Here is a 24,671-nt window from a genome sequence, read left to right on the forward strand (position 1 = left end):
TTTGCTGCAATGATACAGGAAGGGGACAAAGTCCTTTTTTTTTCTATAATTATGCAATTACTCCTGTGGAGCTGGGAATTGTTCAGATTTTTCCCGGAGAGGGTTGGAACTGCTCTGTGGGAGGTTTCTGCCCCACCTGGCAAAATGTGGAGAATCAGTTTGGCAGAGGACTGGGAGGCCATGAAAGAGCAGGAATCCAGGATCTCCATCCTTGCTGCTTCCTCTCACCCCCAAAATTCTCTTTGTCTGGAGCACTTTGCTGCAACACAGTCTTGGCATGAAGGTCCTCCTTGCCCAGGTGCTGGCACAGGCCCCGACACTCCATGGAATGCTGGAGCTGGGATGCACCATTCCCGGAATTCCTGTGCACGCCACCGTGCTCCACCTGGCTGAACGATATCCATATCCCAGCCCTTCCTCATCATCCCACCCTGGATGTTCCTTCTCCTAAAGTCCCTTCTGGTTATTCTGGATCAGAGTTGCCCAGAAGACCCTCAGGATCATATTTGGAGCATCCAAGGATGCTCCAGATGTAGATTTTCCATGGGCAAACCAAGCTGCAAGTTATTCTTTGCTTTGGTGCCAAACAGGTCACTGTCCTCCACCACCTCTGCTGCATCCCATGGGGAAAGACCTGGGATTGCTCTCAAGAAGCTGCTGAGATTCCTGAAAATTCCTGAAAAAAAAGGTGCCCAACCAGATGCATCTTTGGGCTGTGCCATTTATTATATTTTTTATAGATAAAAGAATAAAACCTTCATCTGCTCCCTCCAACCACAACCTGGGGTCAGGATCTGACTGTCGTCTGACAGGATCTGACTGCTGCATGGATGAACTTTCACTTCTGGCTGCCATCCACATTTCCTTTTCCCTTCTCTCCCTGAGCCTAAAGTGAAAGTGGATTGCTGGCTGGTGTTGGAATTCTCACTCTTCCTCCTTCCAAAGTCTGCATGACTCACCCTCAGCCGTGCTTGTTTTAGGCTTTTGACAGGAAAACAACTGTGGTGATTTAAGAAGAGCTCCTTACTCAGGCAAAAACCTTAATTTCCCTGAACAGTCTCAGCAGGGCCCTGCTCAGACTGTGCCCATGGCTCCAGGAACCCCCTTTAAGCTCAAGCCTAACCCTTTAGGCCCTGATGTAAGTGGCCCTGTCTCCAGCCATGTCCTGGATGGACCTTGGCCGTGTGCTGTGATTTTATCTCCTATCTGTTTATGACTTCTGGTTGTGACTTTTAGGGTTGGAATTGCTGATCCTTTTTGTCCCTAACCCAGGATATTCCATTATTCTCTTCTCCAACACTGCCTGCTGGATGATCCTTAACTATATAGTGTCTATCCCTGTCTCCAGGCCTAATTCTGTCTCCTGGCTGAACTCTGGACTTGTTTTGTAGCTTTTTTCTGAGTCCTGGCCTTTTTTGTGCCATCAGAGGTTCTGGACCACCTGCAAAGGTTGCTGTGCCTGAGGGCATCTCCTCTCCTGCAACAGGGGCCTCATCTCTGGGTTTTTTGGGGGTAGGAGGAGGCTTTTCAGTCCTTTCCCCACCCCTTCCACCAAAAAATGCACCTCTATGAAAAACGAATTCACCAGACTCCATGGAGGGGGCACAAAATGTGCTGAAGCTGTAGGCAAGGTGCTGGAGCTTTATAGTGGAAATGTTAAACTTGGTGTAAAAAAAATAGGAATGGGAATGTTTCCAGGGTGTGGAAAAACCAGAAGAACCAGCAGAGTAAGAGTTAAAAGGAAAGGCATTTGTTGATTGCCATGGAGCACGGGTGCCTGTGGTCTTTCAGAAGTAGAGGAAGAACAAGCTGACCTTGGATAAGAAACTGTAGAGGACTAAGAGGAGGGTGGGAGCCATAAAACACCCAGATAAGGTAAACAAAAGGGCTGGAATATTCAGGAATTTCATCTAAAAGGGGAAAAACAAAAGAGAAATCAAGCAAAGAGAACATCCTCTCTCTAAAAACTGTCAAAAACAAGTCCAAGATTGTTTTGTTTTGTGCTCTGCCTTTCACCTTTTACCTTCACCTTGTGCTCAACCTTAAAGGCCCGAGGAGAGCTGCGGGGCTTTCATCTTTTGGCTGCTGGTGGCACAGAAGTGACATGGGCCAGATGATCTGGGCACGCCCACGTTGGTGCTTGTGATCCAATTAAATCCATAAGGAAGAGTTGTTATGATCCAATTTTAAGGTTCTTAGAAATGCCTCTGCTGGAATTAAGGTGCAAACGAGACCATATGCCAGTGACAATAGTAAGGGTTTTATTCGATGGTAAATATGAGAGAGAGAGAGAGAGAGAAAGAAAGGAAGAAAGAAGTAGAAGATAGGTGAGGGGGACAGAAAGAGTGACAGGGACAGGATAAGGAAAATATCACCACTCCATGGATCCCAGCGATGTTCAGTGATCCTCTCCAGCTGGTCTCTTGGTGGTGAAGGTCCCCCCAGAAGGCACAGAGTCCCATGGGTGTATATGCTCAGGCTGGGTGACCACATCTGGGCATGTCCCCCTGGCGGGGGGGTCAGTCTCTCGCAGCAGACTCTGGATCTGTTGCACCATGTGCAGTCCTGTGGGGCCAAGCCTCTCACGGGAAAGTCCCGTGGATGTGGCCTGTGGGGTTGGGGGTTCCACAGTGGGGCCAGTTTGTGTAATCGGAGGATGGGTGTTTATTGCCTCTCACCAGAGGTTGCACCACGCACCCAAAATCTCCTCCTTCCCGCTCGGGTGGGGGCAGTCTGTGTAAACCTGGCGTCTGTGAGCTGTGCTCTTCCCGCACCCCAAACTCAGCCGGGGATAGTTGCAGCTGGTGGCTTTGGCCTTTTGTGGATGCGCACCTTTCCCTCAGCCTGGGATGACTGAACAATGCGTTTCCCTTTATCTAATCAACAGTTTGACCTTCAGTTCAAAGTCCCACTCTTCAGGGAAGCTTCTTCGGTTGTGGCTTCTTTATAATGAGCAAAACTTTATATCAATGTTTGAGGCATGAACTATTTTCAGTCTCTGACAAGAGCGTGAAAGGCAAAATCCACTTTCCCCATAATTTTTGTGCTATCAAATCGCTCTCTTCTCCCCAAAGATCTCTCAGGGAGTTTTATTCCTCCAATTTCCTGTGACTGCAGAAGGGAGTTTCTCATTCCCAGGAGTGGGGTCTGCTCATTATCTAATTGCTGATTAACATCCAATTCTGCATCCTGGAGCTGCAGGCAGGTCCGAGGTGAGCTGTTGCGAGCCCTGGGCACAGAGCCAGGACCTGCTCCTGCCTCTCCTGGACCAAGGAAAATTGTACCCTTGGCACCCCCAATGCTTTGCATGGAACTTAAAGACTTGCCTGAGTAAGGAATCAGCTGGAAAATGGGAAAACCATCATTCCTATGCAGAGCTCTCTCCACTTTCTGCCTTAGCACTGCTTTAAGGTTGACTGAAACCTGGGAACCCTGGAGCTGAACATCCTTTGGAGTGAAAGTTCCTACATGGGAGTTATTTCCACATCACTGGAGGAGCTTTGGGTCGCTTTTGCTGTTCTGTCTTTGTCTTGGAGCAGCCTGATCTCGTGGAAGGTGTCCCTGCTTATTGCCAGAGTGGTTGGAACGAGATCTTTTAGGTCCCTTCCAACCCAAAACATTCCATGATTCTGTGATAAAGCAAAGACAACCCTGAACACCACAATTCTGCTCTGGTGAAGGGAACCAGCTCCATGTGGGAATGACAGAAAGGGGACAGAGAGAAGCAGGAATGGGAATGACCAGGAATCAGTTCATTCTCCCATCCCCAGGGAGAGGCTGAGGCCATAGTTTTTCCATGGTTTGATGCATCCTGATTATGGTGCTAAAGCTGCCGTTTCTGGAGGCCGTTTCCCAGCTCTTCACCTTACTTTAAATGCCATCAATCCCTTCTGATCCATCTAAAATCCTGTTTGCTGCTATTTGAACCCCAACATAAAGTGTGGGAAGAGTGAAGCAGCCCGAGCCTTCCGTTTGGAGGATCTGGAAGGTGCTCATCCCATCACACACCAGTTTGCACTTCCCAGTGCAATGTGTAAGATTTTTCCATGGAGTGCAGAGTTCCGACAAGGCTTCGTTTCACATTTTTTTTCCCAAAGTTTGACACGTGTTAAACTTGTGATCCAGCACAACTTCTTTTCCTGCCAGATTGCTGCGAGGGAGATTCCCTCACCCCATATTTGTGCCACATTAACTGGGGAGCTTTGTGCTTGGCCTTCCTAAATTACACCCTCTTTTCCCAGCCTACCACTTAAATTTACTGGAATCACCCAGAATCCTCCTGTTTGCAGATTCTCTCTGCTTGTCACCCGTGAGCTCAGTGAATTTATTGTCTAATCCGTCATCCAAACCAGCAATTAAAACTTTGCGTCATCCCAGAGCCAAGAGGAGCCTTTTAATGGATCGTTGCAGCCTGACAGCAAATTGTTGGCTGTGATTTGCTCGTGATTTCAGCCCGACTGGGTTTTCTTGGTTTTGCTTCTGAGCCCATCACGTGGCACGCTGCCAGAAGCTTTATTAAGGCTGAGCTGTGTGACAGGTACCACTTTTACCCTCACAGATTTTGTTGTCCTGTCACAGGTGGGGGTATCACCCACCTGTCACAACATTCTTGCTGCTCATCCCTGCCTCCTTGATAGCCCCTACACCATTGTTTGATGATCTATTTCAGAGCTTTTTTCCAACTCTGGACTGGTTTTTTCCAACACTGTGTGTGTCCCCAGAGTGTCTCCTATGCCCTTTAATGATGGATTATTTCCACATTTCTTATTGGAAAGGCTCTGGACGTGGCACTCAGTGCTCTGGGTTGTTTGACAAGGTGGGAATGGGTCACAGGTTGGGCTCGATGATCTTGGAGGTCTTTTCCAACCTAAATGAGTCTGTGATTTGTTGATATCCAGTCTTCAAAACACCCAGATTTCCCTGTTGCAAAGAAACAGGAGCAGGAGAAACAGGCTGGGTTTAGTAGCTGTGATGCATTTCTTTTCCCGATTTTCCTGGACACCACTTTGCCTGACAACTCTCACTGATTTGCATATTCATGTTGAAAACACTAATTTTATTCACTTTTGATGTGTTAATTAGTTCATCTCATTAATATCTGTGGCAGCAAAATGGCTCTTGCTCTTGTGTTTGATGTGGTTGTGTCTCCACACCTGTTTTCCCTCTCGCTCCACATGTGGAAGCACAAACTCATCTTCTGACGCTGCAAGCGCGGCTCAAAGTTGTGGGATTGGAAAACAAATCCTACTCTGAAGTGGTAGCTCCAAGAATCACCTGGATTTCTTCTCCCAGACAGCTCAGCCTGGAGAGCACCAAACCTCACACTGGAAAAGGGAAATGGGACTGATTCAATCCATGTGGGAAAAGGAGATTTAGGCTTTGCCTAAAGCTGAGCCACAGAAGCCTCGATCTTCTACCTGCACCTTCCTCCAGCCCAGGGAAGGGAGGAACCGGTGTGGAAAAGGAGCTGTGGCCTCATAATCAGCCCATTCCTCACCTCCAATCTAGAAGGAGAGCTTTAAATTGTCCTTCTTCCTTCTTTATTTGAAAGAGTTCCAGCGATTTTCCACTCAGAGGATCAGCAGTGACAACGTCCATTTGGAATTCCCATCTCCAGATTTACTTTTCCATGACCTTCAGCTCCCACAGCTGGGAGCTTTCAGTCCAGGAACCAGGTGGGTGGACAAGACAACCTGTAAATCCTGTTAAACACAATCCCTTCATCTCCAAAGAGTCAGTCACGATAATCCTGGCTAATTCAGTTGCTTCGGCATCCAGAAATTTCAGGAAAAGAAAGGGTTTCTCTAAATTTGTAGACAATTCTAGGAAACCCCTCTGTCATTTGATCTTCTGGCAGCACTCAAACTGCTGTGGTGAAAAGTAGGGGAAAGAGCTGGGAATAAGGGTCTGCAAAAGATCTGGGTAAGTTTTGTTCTCCCTCCTTAACTCTGCCCATCCTGGTTCCCCAAATCCTCGCCGGACTTATCTCAACCCTCCACTTGTTCCTTCCCCTCCAGATGGTCTCTCCCACAAAGTTTTTGCTTTCTCATGTCCAGTGAAACTGGTTAAGATATAAATTGCTCTTTCTACTTCTTCTTTCTCCTGCCAGCATCACAGGTGGTAAAACAGTAACGGCTTTGGCCCAGAGCCCAACTTTGCTGGAGTTTTTTGAAAGCACCCAAGGTCCTGCAGGGAAAAACTGTGCAAGGTATGGAGGGCTTGCTCTTGGAGGACTTGCTCCTGGAATTGGGATGCAGCACAGCCACCACAGCCCTACCAGTGCTGCCGGTGCCTGCCCGGAGCAGCTGGACATCTCTTCCTTCTTTTTGGTTTAAAAACTCATTCTTCCCCTTCTCCATCTGTCAGAGACTGAAATGTTATATTTTATGACTTAGACATTTTCTTGAAGGACTTTTAAAACTGCATTACAAAAGCTGCAGAGAAGACTTCTGCACCCTGAATGGGGCCCTGACTGAGGCCTGACACCGCTCGCTGATGAAGATAAGATAAAGTAACACCTCAGGTCTGGCGACATTCACTGAGCACCGGCTTAACACCCCCAAGGTGGAGACCACAGCCCCAGGGCTATCAGCTGCCAGGCTCGAACAGACCCCCTGCACCAAAGGGTGGAGGGAGGAGAGGTTTTGGGTACCTTGGAAAAGCCTCTGGTCAGAGGCCCAGTGACCGCCCATCCTCCACTGTGCAGAGGAGCCCAGCTGAGGGATCCTCACCACGGGGGAAGAAGCTTATCCACAGCAGAGGGGGTGACATGGCCCATCACAGGGCCCCCCAAGGGGTCCCCAGACCCTGCCCCAGAGATGATGCAGCAGACCCTCAGTGTTGCAAGGGACAGTGTCAAGCCAGCCCCTGCAAGAGAGGCACGTGGGCATTCCCACCTGGCCCAAAGCGTGTATTCATCCACGGGATTCTGCACTCTTTGGCGTGTCCCCACCACAAGAGCAGATGGAGGGGAACAACAAGACGTTGTTGGGACCCTCGGATGGGTGATTGCTTCCACCTAACCCCTGTCACCTCTCCCTGTCCCCCCACCCCCCACGCACTCTTCTTTTTCTATTTCTTTCTTTTTTTTCTCTTTCCTTCTCTTTGCCTCTCTACTATTAAATAAAACACATCCATTTTTTGGCATCAACATCTAACCTCGTTTGGTTTTAATCTCGTTTCTGGGAATATTTTGAACCTTCTAAGTTCTGTCCGGTTTATGCACAGAGACTTAGCTTTCCTTGCTTTTCTGGGTTTAAACCGGATCGTAACAGCATCCTAATTTTCCTTCCCTTTTGAGGCTGTCATTGGTGAGAGGAAATTAACAGCAGGTTCTGCTGTTAACTTGGTCTTTTGACATCTGTCATCTCCCGGCACAGCTCACCAGTCCGCTCAGTGGGATGTCAGTGTCCTCTTGTCCCTGCCCAGCAATGTGGTGTCACCTCCTTCATTTCCTTCATTTCCTTCATTTCCCCTCCATCCATTAAACAAAATGTTAAAAACCAGTTACCAGACCCAGAGCTCACAGCACAAAACATGAAGTTGATGTGGAATCTTTTATCCTCTTGGAAAACCAGTGGCTCTGAAATCCAGGCTCCATGAAATGCCTCAAAAATCCACATCCTTCCACATGTGCAACCAAAACCCAGCAGAGTTCCAGGGCAATGCTTCAGAAAAAGCAAAGATCTTGTTTAACCATCAAACACAACAAAAAAACCCAACACTCTTCAATTGTTTGAACCAGCTCTGGTTTCTCCCAGGACACAGCTGAGCTCGGGATGCTGCCAGCTTTTTCTTTTCTCTTTTTTTTTTTCCTGTGTGTTTTCCAGGAATGGGAGCTTGCAGCCGGGACTGTGACCCCAGAAGCTCTGAGCTGTTTGTGTGAGTCCCTGGCTGGCTGCCCCTTCTTCTTCTCTGTGACACCCCCAGGCTTCCTACAGAGCTTTTCTGTCTCCCCTCAGCTGCAGCTCCCACAGGGAGCAGAGCAGAGCGCTCGGAGGGCAAAACCGAACAAAGCTCAACACAATCAATGGTTTCTCTGCCAGGAACGTGGGTCTGTAGAGAGCCTCTCACAATCTCTGAATGACAGGGGTTGGCAACAGCTGTGTGAGGTTGTTTTGGCCCTGGAGAAAAAGAGGTGAATAGATACGAGGGTGTTTTTTCCAGCTGGATGAGGTCCATGAGGAGGCAGCGTGAGGGCAACTCCCAGCTCAGCAGGCTGCCCCCATTCCTTCCCTTCTCCCTCCCACCTTCCCTCTGCCTTTCCTCTCTCGGCCACGTTTTTCCCTCTCTGCCTTTCCTCCTTTTCTCCAATAAGGGAAGCTCATTTCAAAATGTGAACCAAGAGAGCAAAGAGCGTGAGGAGACAGAAATTGCTCCCCACCGAGGCTGGAGAAGTGTCCACAACACTGCCAGAAATCAGTTTTACTTCCACCTGTTTGTTTATAAGCAGATGTTTGATAACCAAACTCACTGTGAACAAATTCACCGATCATCCCCTGTGCTGACACAGCTGTGGAGCCATTCCCTGTGTTTCAGGCAGGGTGGGATATTATTCCTCCCAGAGCTTTGAAAGTTAAGAGACAAAACTGTGCCTTCAAGGATCTCCTCAGAGCAATAATGAACTGAAGCTTGAACATGTCAAAAAGGCCATTTTTTATGTGTTTTCTTAGGTGAGTTGGATGTCTGGGGACACTTCGGATTCAAGTAGGCTCAGGAAATCAATGGGAGTTCAGCACCTGCCTTATCCAGGCTCTCTCGAAGATCCCAGGGGAAGCTCAACCACAAAACATGAATCTTTGAGAGCAGAAATTATCCCAGAACAATACTTTTATTTCAGCCATCATGGGGAGCTCTTCCAGACCCATCACAATCCGTATGCAAAGATGTAAGTGACGCTGGCCAGGACACCCAGCGACATCACTCCGTGGCTGCTGTGCCGGCTGTTGACTCCATTCACATTGCACAAGGGTTTCTCACAGCAGGAAACATTCTGGGAGCTCTGGGTTTGTTGCTGACCTGTTGCTGGACACGTTGCAGAACACATCTTGGAGATGAGGTATTTAGGCTTGTTGGGCTCTAGTGCAGGAAAAAAAAGCGGGGGGGGAGAAGAAAAAGGAGGATGAAAAAGCATTGTTTAAATATTTTTATGGCTAGATCTGTTTTGGTGAGTAAAGGAAGGGCAGGCATTAATGCTCAAGGCAAATTTCATGGAATTAATCATAGAATCATGGAGTGGTTTGGGTTGGAAGGGAGCTTCAAGTTCATCCATGGGCAGGGACACCTCCCACCAGACCAGATTACTCAGAGCTCCGTCCAGCCTGGCCTTGGACACTTCCAGGGATGGGGCATCCACAGTTTCATACAATCCTAGAACTGGTAAGGTTTGGAAAGGCCTTTAAGATCATCAAGTCCAACCAGGACTTCTCTGGGCTCCATGTTTTGTCAATCCTAAAGTGGAATTAGCACCTGTGGGTGGCTTTCAGTTCCAGCTGCCTGAAGTGATGCTCAGGCTGGGTCATTCCCACCAGGATGGTTTTTCCTACGACATAAACCCAAGGGGAATGTTCTGCATGACCTGAGATTTGGCATAAGAGCATGTGGAGGTCTTTGAGGGCACAGAGCCCCCAGGACAGACCTGAAGGATTGTGCTTGGCATAGGGAGTCAGCCATGGTGAGGTTTGGCCAAAACCCTTCTCAAAACAACTCTGGGAGTGGAACATGCACAGATCCAGGTGTGAATTCACTCCCTGGTGCTGCTCTGTGTGTCCTCAGCATTTCCCCAATTCCCAGCAGGAATATCAAGTGTCTCTGGACACTGCAGTAAGGAACGACAAGGTCAATGTCTCCTAAAAGTTGGCCGTCAAGGCCTGTTGTTCCCATAGTGGGATGAAATCCCATTCCTGGGACTGCTCTCCTACAAAACAAACAAGGTGTTGTTCCCAAACCTACTTGTCCCGACGTCCTTCCGGATGGTCACACAGTGTTTCTCCTCCTTGGCACACATGGAAATGGTCAAACAGTCCTTGTTGGACTCCTGTTCTTGGCAGGTGTAGCACATGAATGGATAAACTGGGGGGGGAAAAAAAGGGAAAAAGCACATTACAAGGTTTAAAAACCACAAAAGCTCCAGTGCAGAGATCTCCATTTTCCTCGATACAGTCTGAGGAATGTTTTTGTGGGAATGACCAGTGACTTTCTTTATCCCCTGACCCGTGGCAGCAGCGCTAAATCCCTCTCTGTCTCCTCTGGCTCAGGCTGCGAAGTGTTATCGATCTGCTTGCAATCCCTGGGAGCAGGAGATGTGAGTGGAATTCAAGGATTTGGGGGCTTTTGTGATGGAGATTATTGCTGAGCCATAGTGGCTCTGTCCTGAGGGCTCGGCCACGGGAATTACCAATTACTGCTCAGGGTTTCTCCTGGGCAGGGCTTGGCAGGGAGAATTTAAAGATGCCTGGAGCATTTTGAGGAGGTGGACAATGCCCAGTGTCCTACTTCTCTTTAGTCTGGCTCAGAGACTGCTGTCACATCTCTTTTTTTGTGCTTGAACGTCTCTGAACTGGACTAACCTCAGTTCTAGGAAGTCTGATGAGAGCCCTCAGATGCTCTGTGAAACTTCTGTTTTTAGCATAAAATAGGGAATGAATGGAAAATCTTAACCAAAAGCTTGGTTGAAGTGCTAAAGACAGATTTGGTAAGATAATTCATACATCTGCAACAGTGGCAGTTGACTGGCAGGAAGGTCACGCAGTGATGAGTTGTGTTTCCTGTCAAAAATCTCTGTTCCTGCCCTCAAAACCAGAACATGGTAGGAAAGACCTCTGGAAAGCCTCTTGGAAGAAGTAAAAAGAGGAAGAAGAGCAAAACCACAGCCTGGGTGATAAAACATCCCAAAATATGTGCAGAGCACTCTCCACCCAGGCAGATTGAAAGGTTTTATGGTGGTTGGGTTCTGAGTTCGTGAAATCATCCAGAGCAAAGTGTGAGGTTTTGTGGTTGAGTTTCTTTAAATACACGGCTAATTTTTGGAGGGAAACAATCCCAAATGCTGGCTGATTTCCTGCTGAGTCTGGGGACAGTCTGTCACTTTGGAAAGGGCAAAAACAACTAAAGGACACGTCCCTGTGGGCACAGCTTTGCCTGATAAGAAGTTGGCAGTGAGGGAGCGGAAGGACAGTGAAGGTCACACCATGAAACGAGAAGTTTCTGATAGAAGGAAAGGAAAAAGTCATCAACTGTTGATCCTGTGTGGCTTTCTTGCTTCATTCACCTCTGAAAGAAGTTGAATTTTCATGTACAGAGTAGAGGAGATTCAGTGAGGTTTTAAGGAATTTTTGACACAACCTTGAATGATGTTATTCACGAGCGAGCCCAGGAAACACGAGCTGGTGAAAATGCCAGGGAATGGTTGCAAAGCCAGACACGAAAACACCCTCAGAGGGTGATTCCCAATGATTATTGGTCAAACCAACTGGAGCAATGGAAGAAATTCTTCCCTGTTCGGGTGGTGAGGCCCTGGCACAGGTTGCCCAGAGAAGCTGTGGCTGCCTGTGGATCCCTGGAAGTGTTCCAGGCCAGGTTGGATGGGATAGTGGAAGGTGTCCCTGCCCATGGCAGGGGCTGGAATGAGCTGATCTTTAAGATCCCTTCCAAACCACTCCATAATTCTCTGAATTTAAAGGATTTTGATAGATGGATGCAATAAAAGAGTGAAAACAGAGTGAGTGCAATCAGTAAAGAGAAATAAATAAAAATAAAAAAGAGAAATAAATGACTTTTAGATAAAACTGAGACACTTAAATGTAGGGTGACAAACAACGGGATCGGAACCACAGTGACAACAGCAGGAGTCAACAGTGTCACATTCCAGCCATGGAAACAGACGTCACCCAAGGGGACACAGGCAGAAATGTCATGTGCAAGATATGCAAAGTGGCCTTTCCACCCAGGCAAGGCCTCAGCTGGAACCCCGGTGCCCAAATCTCTCTGTGGCACTTCCAAAACTATGCAGAGCGTTCGGAGAGGGACCAGAGGAGAGGGAGGAGAAAAGGTCACAGATCTTGGAAATGTGATCTTGTAGAAAAGGTTGGAAGGGTTTAGTTTGTTTGTTGAAAATGAGAATATGCTGAGGAAAGTCACAGGAATCTTCTTCATGCAAGAAAAAATAGGCAGCAAAGAAGAAAGTAATAAAATGTTTTATGTGTCCCATGGTGGGAATATGGGAGAACAGTACAAAAAGACATGCTGAGAGATCTTAAAGGCTGGCTTAAAACTAAATTCCTAAAGGGATGAGAGTCTCTGAGCAGTTCCAGGCTGTGGAATCTTCCTTGTTGGAAACTTTCAGGGACACCTTAAACAAACATTTGCCTGATTTTGTCCAACACTGCAGCAAGGACTTCATGACCTTAGAGGTCTTTTCCACTCTTAGTGAGTCTGTGATTCTATGAAAAGGATCAAGACCTTTTAGGATTTCTGCTGGACACAAAATATCCGTAACAGTTGAACATGGATGGAAAAGGCAAAAGACCCTCTTTGGTTGGCTGAGAGATCAAGAGTTTTGACCAAAATTTGGTCATTAGGGTCTTGGATGAGACCCAGGATACATAAGAAGGATCAAATGACAGTTTCCACATTTTCCTTTGTCCCAGTTTTAGGCCAGAAAGCTGCAATCTCTTATTTTTGATCTAGGCTGGGCCACAGAAAGGTGCTGTGTAAAAGCCTGTCCTTAAATCCATTGGGAATCTGATGCCAATATAAAGTGTCACCAGTAAGGAATCCCACCATGAACCTGTGCTCCTGGATCTCTGTGAGCTTTCCACTTCATCCTGGGTCACACTGAGAACGTTGCCGTTGAAAATTCTCGTCTGTCCCTATTATGTTGCTTCAACCAGGAATGGTGGGCACAAAATCCATTTTTTTTCCAAGATTGAATAGTCCTTTTCTCACCCCAAAACTGGGCAAAGCTCCTGCTTTTCCAGGCACGCTGGAGAACCATTCCAAAGGATTTAGGAGTAGGGGGTTGATACATCAGCAATAATTGATTAATTAGATGTCTCTTTCTCAACCAGATTCGTATCATGGTTTCTGGGAAACCATCAGGTGTGGGGAAAATTTTGGCACTCCAGTCGTCATTCCCACGTGCCAGGAGTGATGGAGCAACACGTGTGTCTCACTCCCAGAAGGAGGACAACACTCAGCCTTCCCTTTGGGAGCGGGACGCCTTTAACATGAAAAGTTCTTTCGCCTCTGTTGCAGATTTAATCTACAAAAATTCCCACTGTTGCATTTCCTAGGAAGACACGTGGCAAACCACTACAAGGGAGGAAGCAGCAAAGCATAAAAGTCTCTAAAATACCCCAAACATGAAATTTTTAAGGAAAAAACCACTTTGTTATGCTTTCTGTCACTTCCAACTTGCCTCCTTTTGGAAGATCCAAAGACTGCTGTGTGGATTTAACCTGGCATCCAGCACCACCAGAGCTCTACCACTGGAAAGAAGAATTAATTCATCAGATTCTTATTTCTGCATCAAATCACTGATTGAGGTGCAAAAGGACATTGGTGACACCATCACAACACTGCCAAGTTGGTGACAGCCCTCTAAAGTGGAAAATTGTCACCATCTTCCCTCTAATCCTTGTCTTAAGTAGGAGCAGCATGAGAGGCTCACCTTGTTCCACACACAGGACAGCAACCAGCAAGGTGACAAGAGGAGTCCTCATCTCCAGCAGATCCTCCCAGCAGGACTGGGAAGCTGTTTGGAGGGCAGGTTTTATACCCCAGCCCAACAGCAGCAGTTTTACAGGTTCCCCATGGCTCGCATGTGGACATGAAATCAACCCAAGGGTGTGGAATGTTCATGTGGGAGTTTTCCATGCTGGAGCCCTTGGAACGGGCTGGCACCTTGGGGAAAAGCCCTTTCAGCCACGCATTTCTTGCTCTTCCGGTTGTGTGAGTGATGGGAAGTTGGGATCTGCTCTCTCCTCCTCTGAATTTCTCCCTTTCCTTCCTTCCAGAGCTGCTGCTCTGATGAAAGCAGAGCCTGGAGGCATGGGGAGATAGTCCTAGGAATGAATTTTTCTAATCCCTTTGCATAGACAGCACGTGATGTTCCAGCGTTTGTACCGTTCATTGGCTTTAATTATCCAACAGCACCAGCCTCAGCCTCTGAGCTGGCCTAAGCTGGTTTAGCTCAAATAAAATCAGTGTGTTTTACACCAAGTTGAATTAGCTAATGGTTGGTTAAACAGAAGATTTTCCTCAAATTTTCATGTCAGCCTTCATTTCTTTATCAATTTTCCCCTGGTTAATCCCTCTACTTGCTCTTTTCCTGCTTGTAATCCTCAAATACCTTGTACAATTTTGATTTAATGAAGTTTTGCTTCTATCCAGGGATTCTTTAGAGGAGCTGCTTTTCTCCACGCCCCACAGTTTCTCGAAATCAGGCCTCTGTTTCCAAGCCCACAAATTGGCACCCTGGAATTGCAGCTCTGCTCTGGAAAGAGCCATCCCTCCGAGTGTCATTTTTTCAATCTCTCCTCTTAAATCAATCCTTTTGCTTTTATTCCTCTGTGTTGCTCCTCTCCTCTGAATTCCTTAAAATCTGTTTCTGGCAGTCTGGGATAGAGACCCTCGTTCAAGATGCATCTTATAAGAGCTTGAGCTGCCAAGTCCACAGAGCTTCTTCTAAAACAAGATTAGTCCTGGAGAGCAGAAAGAAAATATTGTCAAACCCTGCTTTTTCTGGCAATTATGGAATAACTTTGCAGGCAATTCCCTGGATGTAGCCATCAGCAGGGTATTTTTGTCTAATATGAATCATTCCAACACTGGATGATTTCCTGATCCATGTGATTGTCTGACACTCTTTTCAGGCCCTCCTGATCTGTCCTGGGATAACATCATCAGGTGGTGAATTCCAGAGTTGTTCAAGCCCTGTGTCCAAATAGACATTCCCTGGCTTTGGAGGTTGGTGAGGTCAGCGGGGACGTGGTGATGATCAAATCGAGCCTTGTGCTTCACACAGGACAACTTGGTCTTCTGCTGAAGTGTTTTATAAACAGGTTTTTCTTCCTAATTAGTGGGTGTGGCTCCTTGCTGGCATTTTGCAATGAGGGTGAAAGGAAGGAACCATTTTTTCCCTTATTTTTAGTCTTATTTATCCCATAGACTTGTTGTGTTTATTCCTTTCCCCTTTCATATCCCTGCTCATGTTGATTTCTGAGGAATCATACACTGCGTTGGTTGGAAGGGACCTTAAAAATCACCTTGGCCCAACCCCCTGCCATGGGCAGGGGCACCTTCCACTATCCCAGGTTGCTCCAAGCCCCATCCAGCCTGGCTTTGTTGACTTTTCCAACATCCATTTTATTCCCGCATGAACCTTCTGGGAATAGGATCAGCACAAGTCGATTTTGACTTTGACTTTGACTTGGAAGGAGCAGTGAGGCTAAAACATTCCCAGCACATCCAACAAATATGTACAAAGGAGAGAAATTTGGGTTGGAAATGGGATTTTCTGTGTTTTCTGGGAGCTGTCTCCAGGACATGAATGTCTTCTTTAGTACTGTGGTTCTAAGGTACCTTGGAATGCTGGAGCATTCCCTCTTCCCAGTGCGTGGAGAGCTGTAAAAGAGATTTATTTCCCAATAGGACAGATTACAAAACTCAAAAGCACTCAGAGGCATCACTCAAGGATCCAGCATGGAGAGGGTGTCTCCTGGTGCCTGGGATTCATGCTTGGAGGAGGGCCTGGAGCAGGGATACCAAGTGAGGAGTAATATTGAGGAAGACAGGAAGAAAAAAAAAAACCCAAGGAAGCTGAGTCACCTCTCTGGAGTAATCTTATCATTATCCTTTCGGGAAAATTAAAGTGGATCTCAAATTGGAGCCATGAGTTGGCAATGGACTCAAACTGGAGCCATGATTTGGCTCCATGACAAATGGAGCAGTCAGCTTTGGGAAAAGGGTTGCTTTTGTCCCTTTCCATGGCTTCCAGAGGATTTTTAGACCCAGTGGGGGCCTTGCTTTGGTCTCTTGCATCCAGCCTGTCTCTTGCTTTGACATTGAGGCACTGTATTGGATCTGGGCAAATAAACAGGGAAAAGGGAGAGAAATTTCATGTCATGAAGGAAAAGGGAGGGGAATTATTCAAGGAGAACTAAAGGCAGCACAGACCCTTCAAAACCAATGGTGGGAAAGCCCTGAGAGAGGGAAAAGAAGGGCCAAAGTTAAAGCACCTCCTGCAGATGCCTCATGTAGGCAGGGAAAGGCCTTCTTGGCTGGCCCAGGTTCTGGTGCAGTGAGTCAGAGCTCTGAAAAATGAGTTTTATATAATCCACAGGGAGAGAGAGGCAGTTACCTCCCAGGAGCAATCCCAGCTATTGGAATGAGACTCCCGTCTCCTTCCCAAAAGCCCTCCAGGCATCGCAGATGTTTCTGCTCCTGGGGCAGCTCAGTGCTCCCACGTGAGGAGTGTGGAGCCATGGGAGGCACCAGAAACCCGAGGTGATGGAAGGATTTGGAATTAGGGAGCAGCACCTGCGTGGGAGGTGTCAATCGGGATTTCTCGGGAAGGCTGGCAGAGTCTCCTCTTACACAACATTTCGAGGGGAGGGTTCACTGTGGGAGCTCTCGTGTTTTTAGGACCTCCTGTGCCTCAGGAAAGTTGCTGCTCCCACCTCCAGATAAGGACTTTGGGATGTGGGTCAGCTTTGGAGCACATGGATGCGTTTTGTTGGGCACTAGGGAAAAGCCTATGGGATCAGGGGAAAATCAGGCAAGAAGGAGGTAGCCAGGATGGAGCTGCTCCCTTAGGGATGGCACTTCTGTATTCCCAGAGCTGTTTATAACTTTTCCATGCAACAGCCATAACCAGGGGTGTCCCACGTGCTTCCATCCCCTTTGCCATGCCAGGATCCTTCCCATCCCAAAACAGAGGCAGCTGCCAGGTTCAGGCAGCTCAAGACATGACCTTATTTTAAACCTGGCTGCCAAGGGCAGGTCTGGACTCCCAAGCTCAGAACAAGACCTGAGGCCGTACCAGCCCCATCTTGACCTTTCCCTGTGCCAACCATTGTCCCTAAGGAATCCTAAACCTGTGGATAGCACAGGATGAAGATTATTCCAAATAGTTCAGTTGTTATCCTGTTACAATCAGGGTGTGGGGCAGAATATGGCCAGCCAAGGTCACAGAATTGGTTTGTTCGGGGTTTTTGAATCTGTGTCACTTGAATATCCCTAAATTTGGCAGGAGGAACACAGGGTGAGGAGAATAAATTGGGCAGATGGATGGAGCCAGTTCAGTTGGGATAGGCAATAAAATCCATGGGAAGAATGGGCTCATGGCCAAAATCGAAGTATCCTTGGCTAACCTTGCATTTACATCGAGGAGGAAACAATGAGCTGAGGCAAGGAAATAGAGTTTGGATGGAAAAAGACTTCCTCCAAAGTAAGACTGGAGGAAGAAGCCAACGAGGAAGTCTGGGAGAGAAAAAAGCCAGGGAATGCAGAGCTGGGGTTGGATGTGGATGGGAGGAAGGTGGGCAGGAAGGGGTAAGAGCAGATGGGAGGAGCTGGAGCCATGAGCCCACGTTTCCTCTGCAAAGCTGTTGTAAAGAATAAAGATGTGGCTGTTCCCGAGCGTTGTGTTTCTTCTGCTCCTGGAAAATACCCGTCGGAATGAGCAGAACATGGAGCTTTGCAAGGAGGCTACAGAGGGAAAACCAGCTGGGTAAGCTGCACCCAACTCATTACCCTGGGAGATCTTCCTCAGGATGATCCCTGTGGAGAGCTCTTTCATCCCAGGAGAAAGGAGTTCAGCCTCCCTGGAAGGGTCGGAGTGAGCAAACCTCTCATTCCTAAGATTATCCACAAGGAGGGTCAGAGCAGGGTAATGGGTCCCTTCAATTTTAACTCGATGAGCTAACATAAAAGATTTATTTGTAGTGTTAATATTTCTTCATAGATGAGTCTGAAAAATTCCAGGTTTCTTTCCAGAAACCATCTGTCTTTTCCTATGATTTTTCTTTAAGCACCACGCAAAATACTTTTCTCCCTTTTCTAAATAATCCTAATGCTTCTAAGGGAATTTCCACTGGAAGATCTTAAACCAGTTTAAAGAAAACTCTCAAAATCCTTTCCCATCAGGCCCTGCCTTGCCCTCTCTGTTTCCTGGAGAGCTCAAGAGCCATTTCCTTCCAGGCAGCTGCCCCAGGAGAGGAATTGAAAGGAAGTCAAATAGAATTTAGTCTATTCCGAAATGGAGTTGCAAAAATGCCATTTCTGCCAGTGCAGAAAAATAAAATCTGGGGAGAGGCTTCCTGAAGTGAATGCAAAGTAATTTTAATATATTTCAGCATTATTCCCATTCAACTTGCAGGCGAACCCCTCCGCTTTTGTCCCATAACATGGATACATCCAGCAGCTACGCCCAATGTGCCACACCACGCAGCCACACAATAGAATAAAATAACACTTTATTGTGCCCAGTTTCTGTTTAACAACTGGAATATTAAAGGCTTTCTCAGAGCAAAATGATACAGGGTGGAAAATGGGTAAAAAATGGCACAAGAGAATGGTGGGGATAAAATGAAAGGCAAAAAATGCACAGAGTTATAAATGCCAAGAGTAGGAGAGATGGTGACCACATGGGGCCATTCTGCATGTGCAGGGCTCCATTCTATCCCTTTCTCTACCAAACATCATTTGGAGTTGTCACCAGAGCGCGGAAAGAGCAAAAATACCTTTTGATGGGATGTGACCTTCCAGGTAGGAGGCACAGGGCAGCATTCCCACCTTATGGACCGCAGCTTGAACCATGCCATGCAAAGCCAAGCAGCTCCTTCCCTGCAAAAACCCCTCAAAAACCCATCCTGAGGATGCAGGCGAGACTGGCCAGGACCCCCAGGGTGAGGATGGTGGAACTGGTTTTCACGCTGCTGGCCCCACTGATGTTGCACAAGGAGGTCTCGCAGCAGCTGGTCGCGACTCCGGCTATGCCGATGTTCAGGTCAATGGTTGGGCAAAATGCAGAACATTTCTTGGTGATTCGCTGGCTCCGGTCGTTGCCTGGAGTGGGAGGGAGAGAAAACAACAGGAAAAGTCCAGTTTTTCATCTTGGATTTTTTTTTTTGCAGGTTTCAGTCATAGCCTGGCTGTGCAATCCCGCGGGGAATTTGTTATTCTGCACTTGGTGCCGTTGGGTTTTCCCTTGGGTTTCGTCACATTCCATTATTATATGTGTCTGTGTGACCTATGGACACCACCTCCAGGTCTTACAAATCTGCTAGTTTCAGGGCCAGCTGAGGGCAAGAATTTGGGACTTATTTGTACAATGCGAGATTGCAAAACATCAGCACCGTGCCGTGGGATCGCTCCTTCCACAGCATCTGGCCCTTTCCATTTCCACCACCTCATGGGCATGAACTTGAGCTTGGAGTTGAGACAAGGAGTTTGTGCAGGGATAATAAAAATAATTATTTTTATTCCAAAATCTCCCTGTCCTGAGCGTGTTTAATCATCAGTGTTTAATTTCAATTGAGTTTAAGCAGTATTTTTACAATATGTTGCAACAGACCCAGGCTATGCCGAGTTCCCACCTTCCCAAGATTTGTTCTTTGCATGCTAAAATCCTCACTAATTCCTCCACCGCAGCTCCTGGTGGGAGGAGGCTCAGCTGTCAGCCCCACTTGAGCCCCACCTTGTCCTCAGAGCCTTGGGAAAGCTCCACACTCACCGGTTCCTGTGGTGGAATAGGTTGTCAGACAATACTTCTCATTCTCCGAGCATTTGGTGGTGCTGAGACAATGGATGTTGGAAGTTGCATCTTTGCATGAGAAGCAGGTCAGGGAGAAAGCTGAAAAAGAAGCCCAAAAACATCCATCAGTCACCTCTGGGAATATCCCTAGGAGCACAAAACGGGGTGGATGGAGGATCTGTCAAGCCCAGTCTTGGGGTGACCTTATGATGTGTATCCCATATCGCTGCCTATGCCCAGAAATTAATTATTGGCCTTTCTATGCCTCTGAACTGAGCCTGAGAGGGGGAAGAAAAAACTGAGCAAAACTTTCTCAAAGCAGTTTGAAACTTGTTCAAGGTCACATAAAGATAGCAGGTTTTTTTTTCCAGCTGGGGGCAGGGGGGAGGGAGGAAGCACCCGGCTGGCAGTTTTTTCCAGTCAGTTTTTTGGCCAGTTTTTTTGGGGCAGTTCCTTGTTCTCTGGAGAGAGGCTGAGAGCTGAACTTTTCCTTCTCTGGAATTTCGGATTTTCTCCCTTTTCTACTGGACTGCCTGATTGCTGTAACATCAGAGCACATCGGGAGGACTTCCCACCGGAGACAGAGGGCCTGGCCCCGGCCCAAGCCCCAGCTCCGAGGAGACCAAAGGGAGGACTCGAACACTTTCCCAGGTTTTTCCTCTACAGCGAGAGATTTTACCATTTAACATTATTTTCCTTTCCCGTGTGCTTGTTAAATAAATAGTTTTATCTTCTTCACTTTCCTTCGAGGAAAATTTATTTTTTTTTCCCGAACCTGGTGGGGGGAGGGGTGGTTGTGCCTTCTCTCAGAGTATATATATATTTCTAAATTTGGCCAAACCGGAACATGTCCACAGGCCAAAAATTCCTGCATGGGTTAAACTTGGCCCCAAGGACTCTCCAGGAGCCAGATTAAGCTCAAATCACTGGCAGAGCTGTGATTTGCTCATTAAGGAACATTCCGGGATCTCCCTTATGGGTATTTGGTCGACTGTCCCTCGAATCCATTAAAACATCTGGCATCTCTACTGTGTTTTTGGGAAGAGCAGCCCAGTCTCCCACCACTTGTAGTGTGAAGCTCTTGGGTTTTCTTTCCAACCTGGCTCCTCCAAGCCTCAGTTTCTGGCCACTGGTTGTTGTATGGAGACACTGGACCAGGGAATCTGTGGCTGGCCCATCCCTGGAAGTGTTCAAGGCCAGGTTGGCTGAGTCTTGGAGTAACCTGGGACAGTGGAAGGTGTCCCTGCCCATGGGGGTATTGGAACTAATTGGTTTTTAAGATCCCTTCCAACCCAAACCTTTCTATGATTTGGGATGATTTTCAGAGCTCTCCTGTGTCAGGAGGAAAATCTTGGATCTGTAGAAGGCCGGGCTCAGCAAATCCCTGCCTTGGCTGCAGCGGATTCCTTTTTCCAGCCATCCATGGGTAACAACTTCCTCACTCCACAAAACGTGCACAGCTGGAACACTCTGCATCTGCAAAGTGCTTTGCTAAAATCAGTGAATGAGAACAGCTGGCACTTGACGAGGCTGAAGCATCATTGAGAGCAAAGAGATCCTTGGGGAAGGGTTCTTTGCATGATAAGGGGAATTTCCTCCTCATCCATTTATCTGGCTGCAATGTCACCCTCCAGGGATTAAACTCATCCTCATTTCCAGACTATCCCTGGCTACAGGCAGTTAATGCTCAGCTAATTCTTGCAGCAGCTTTGTCTTTTAGCTTTGCCTTCCTTGCTCTTCATCTTCCTCACTCCTCTCCCTTGCCCAGGCTCCTTTGTCAGCAATGTCCCAACCTCTCCACTGCCCTTGTTTGACCTTGGACAAGCCCTTCTGGCCCAAACAGGCTCCTTAAGTCTCCTGCCAGCCCAGATCAGGCTCCAGCTCAGTCCATGATGGCACAATCAGTTTTGCTTTTAATTCTCTATTCTTCCTCTGCCTGTGTGGAAACTCTGCCTTCTTTTCCCACTCCAGCCCCTTCTTTTTCCATGGCCTTTCCTCTTGTGGTTCACAGCCCTCACATTCCCTTCTCTTCCTCTATTGTCCCTCACTGACTGGCATTGAGCAGAGGCCATCAGACAACACAGATCCCATCTCCCGTGGTCGTTCCAAAAGCCTCAGACTTGGCACCCAGCTCTCTTTGACTTCATATCCAGACTATTGCAATTTGCTTCCTGTCACAGTCATTCCCATCTCCAGAACCTTCATTTGTCCTATCTGGCTCTTGCCTTCAATATTGTCCTGACCTTTCAGGCCCAAATTTATTTTTTGAAGTCTAATTCCTTTAGATTGCCCCTGTCCAAAGTGCTTGGATTCATTCTCTTTTCATGTGCAAATTCTACACAGGAATATTTCAGCTCCACCCCAGCAGGAACCACCCTTTCCTCACAGAAACACTGAGCCTCCAAACTGGATCTTCCAGACACAGAACTCACTGTAATCCTTAATAAACGCAGCATCTTTAATCCAAGCCCATTCCCAGAAAAACTTCCTGAATCAGTGCAGGAAGCAGTGGAGCTGGTTAGGTGCCCAATTCCTGTTTCATCCCAACCGCCCAAAGCTCCTAATTTCAGAGTCCAGTTGCCCTGGGAGCCTTCTTGGCAGGAGAAGGGGGAAGCACCATCCAAGGGGGAATTTTCCAACCTCTCTCCATGCTCCAGAGGTTTCTGACTCACCATTTAATGCAGGACTCTGGGGTTGGCTCTTAAACTGGCACACCCTGAAGTCAGGGAGGACAATTTTGGTCAAACCATTGAAAAACACTTTAATTTTATTTAATTTCTTGGCGCATCTGTTGCAACGAGAGCTGAGAGGGGTAGGGAATTTTATTTCTTCCAGATGCAAACCCGGAGTTAATCCAGGCTGCCTTCGGATGTCGCCACAGTCACCAAGATTTTTGCTCTAACTGAAGAGAAACATTCCTCAAGGAATTTGCTGTCTCACTCCATGATCTTTTTAAAAAATGGGAGTAAAGCTGCAGGAAAAGATCCTTTTATTGGCCTTAACATCCTCAACTTGAGCACAATTTCAAGTTTCAAGCCTGTGAAATCCAACAATAGGAATACTTCCATCCTCAAATTAAGTGGGAGCCAAAGAGATCTGTTAGACCAGGGGCAGAATGGCCAGGAATTTGCAGGTCAAATCCTGGGAAAAATTCTGTTTGCAAACAGGCAAAAGCCCCCCAGGCTGAGGGAATCAACCATTCCCCTAAAACAGAGGGATGGTCCAGGCTGCACCCTCTGTTCCCTGCCTGACACAAAGCACAAGGTGTGGTCCTTGGCAGAGTCCAGCCAGAAAAATTGAGGTGCAGGTTCCCAGTGCTCTCCCAAAAAATCCCCCAGGTAATTATCAGAATGAGAATGGGACTCTGCATGTCCATCCCAAACCTGGGATCAACTGGGAATCATGGAATCATTAAGGCTGGAAAAGATCTCCAAGATCATCGAGTCCAGGTTCACCACTAAACCCTGGCTCTGAGCACCACATCCACGTGTTTTCTGAACACTTCCATGGATGTGATTCCACTGCTTCCCTGAGCAGCCTGGATGCTTGAACACCCTTTCAGGAATGAAATTTTTCCTAATAGATCAGACTCCAGGATATTAGAGGTCTTTTCCAACCTTAGGGAATCTGTGATCAGCAAAGTTGCACCTGGAAGCAACAAGGAAAAGCTGGGAGCCAGAACTTCACCTTCTTGTGGCTCAACCATCTCTGTTAATTCAGGTAATGATGGTTTGAGGTGCAGCCAATAAAAAGTGAGTTAAAAAGTAAATAAATCAGGCTGTGGTGTCAAATCTGGAGTTTTACTGCACATATTGCCCCATCCCTGCCCTGGATATCCCTCATGGATATCCCTATTCCCATGGAGCTGCCCTGAGGGCTCTCAGCTGCCGCTGAGCTATTCCAGGGGCTGGGCTGGCTCTGCAGGACTCATCTGAGGCGGGGATATCATCCCCCCCCCCCCCCCCCCTTCATCATCCCTTCATCTTCTGGTTGGGATAAATCCCCTGTCTCCTTATCCTGGAATAACTCCTTCATGACCCTTCAGCTTCACCCTCTACGCTGCAAAATCCTGGAATATCAAAGCCATGCCCCAGCTCTGGGAGGGTTCAGTGCAAAGCAATCCTTTCTGAACTCACCACTTTCCATGCACAGGGCGACGCCGAGCACGACCAGGAGGAAAAGCTTCATCCTTTAGAGGTCTGGCAGCCTCCAAAATAAGCAGGACTCAGGCAGGGCAGGTTTTATACCTCTGCAGTGTTTGCTTTGATCCGGAGATAATAACCAGAGGCTGCTGTGTCAGATGATGGATAATTGGGAGCAGCGTGTCCGGGCTTGTACGGAGAAGGGCGTTTTTTTGGAGAGCTGGAGGGGAGTGTGTTTTCCCCTAGAACTTCTCCTTTTCATGGTTGTTTCACAATGCAGCTGCTCCAGCTGACGTGAACTCTGCAACTGTTTCTAATTCTGGAGAAGTGAGGGGGAAAGCAAAACACAAAAACAAAGCAATTTCCCTGGAAAATAAGATTTTCCTTTCCAGGTCTCAGAGCAGGCTGCATCCCCCAAAATCATGTCCTTTCACATATGGAAATGATGGAATTTAAATTTAAAATTGAATTTGGGATGGCAACTTCTCCCAAATGTCTCCCAGGATTGTCAAGACAGTGAGATCAGAAGAGCAGAATCCTTCCTCTGCTTTTCATAGGGGACCAGGCATCATTTTCTGCCTCCTGTTTAAGGCAGCAGTTCAAAATCAGAAATGGTTCTGGGATATTTTTTATGAGGAGAAAATGTTATCTTATTAGAAAATAAAATCCACAGAGTAAATAAAAATGACAATTTATGTTAAAAAATAGAAATAACACCCACTCCCATGGCATGGAACAAGCTGGGAATTTTTTACTAATTCACCAGAAAAAAT

At 47.3% G+C, this 24,671-nt stretch overlaps 2 protein-coding genes across 3 annotated transcripts; both read right to left on the reverse strand.

Annotated features, from left to right (window-relative positions):
- Nucleotides 1–8,811: 8,811 nt before the first annotated feature.
- Nucleotides 8,812–13,869, reverse strand: LOC121668368 (lymphocyte antigen 6E-like). Of its 2 annotated transcripts, none has more exons than XM_042036136.1 (3): nt 13,670–13,869; nt 9,952–10,071; nt 8,812–9,078 (listed from the first exon to the last, which is right to left on the reverse strand). In XM_042036136.1, the coding sequence occupies exons 1-3, from the start codon at nt 13,719–13,721 to the stop codon at nt 8,867–8,869; spliced, it is 384 nt and encodes a 127-aa protein (XP_041892070.1). In that variant the 5' UTR covers nt 13,722–13,869; the 3' UTR covers nt 8,812–8,866. The 2 variants fall into 2 exon arrangements, with proteins under 2 accessions (XP_041892070.1, XP_041892071.1); XM_042036137.1 differs by lacking the exon at nt 13,670–13,869 and adding an exon at nt 12,781–12,953.
- A 4,590-nt stretch (nt 13,870–18,459) lies between these two features.
- On the reverse strand, nt 18,460–24,186 carry LOC121668370 (lymphocyte antigen 6E-like). The gene is made up of 3 exons (XM_042036138.1): nt 23,893–24,186; nt 19,736–19,855; nt 18,460–19,068 (listed from the first exon to the last, which is right to left on the reverse strand). The coding sequence occupies exons 1-3, from the start codon at nt 23,942–23,944 to the stop codon at nt 18,860–18,862; spliced, it is 381 nt and encodes a 126-aa protein (XP_041892072.1). The 5' UTR covers nt 23,945–24,186; the 3' UTR covers nt 18,460–18,859.
- Nucleotides 24,187–24,671: the final 485 nt, after the last annotated feature.

The sequence above is a fragment of the Corvus kubaryi genome, unplaced genomic scaffold (genome assembly GCF_017639235.1).
Source record: "Corvus kubaryi isolate FWS band 111438036 unplaced genomic scaffold, C.kubaryi_AGA036_p1.0 37385, whole genome shotgun sequence".
NCBI classification, from domain to species: Eukaryota; Metazoa; Chordata; class Aves; order Passeriformes; family Corvidae; genus Corvus; species Corvus kubaryi.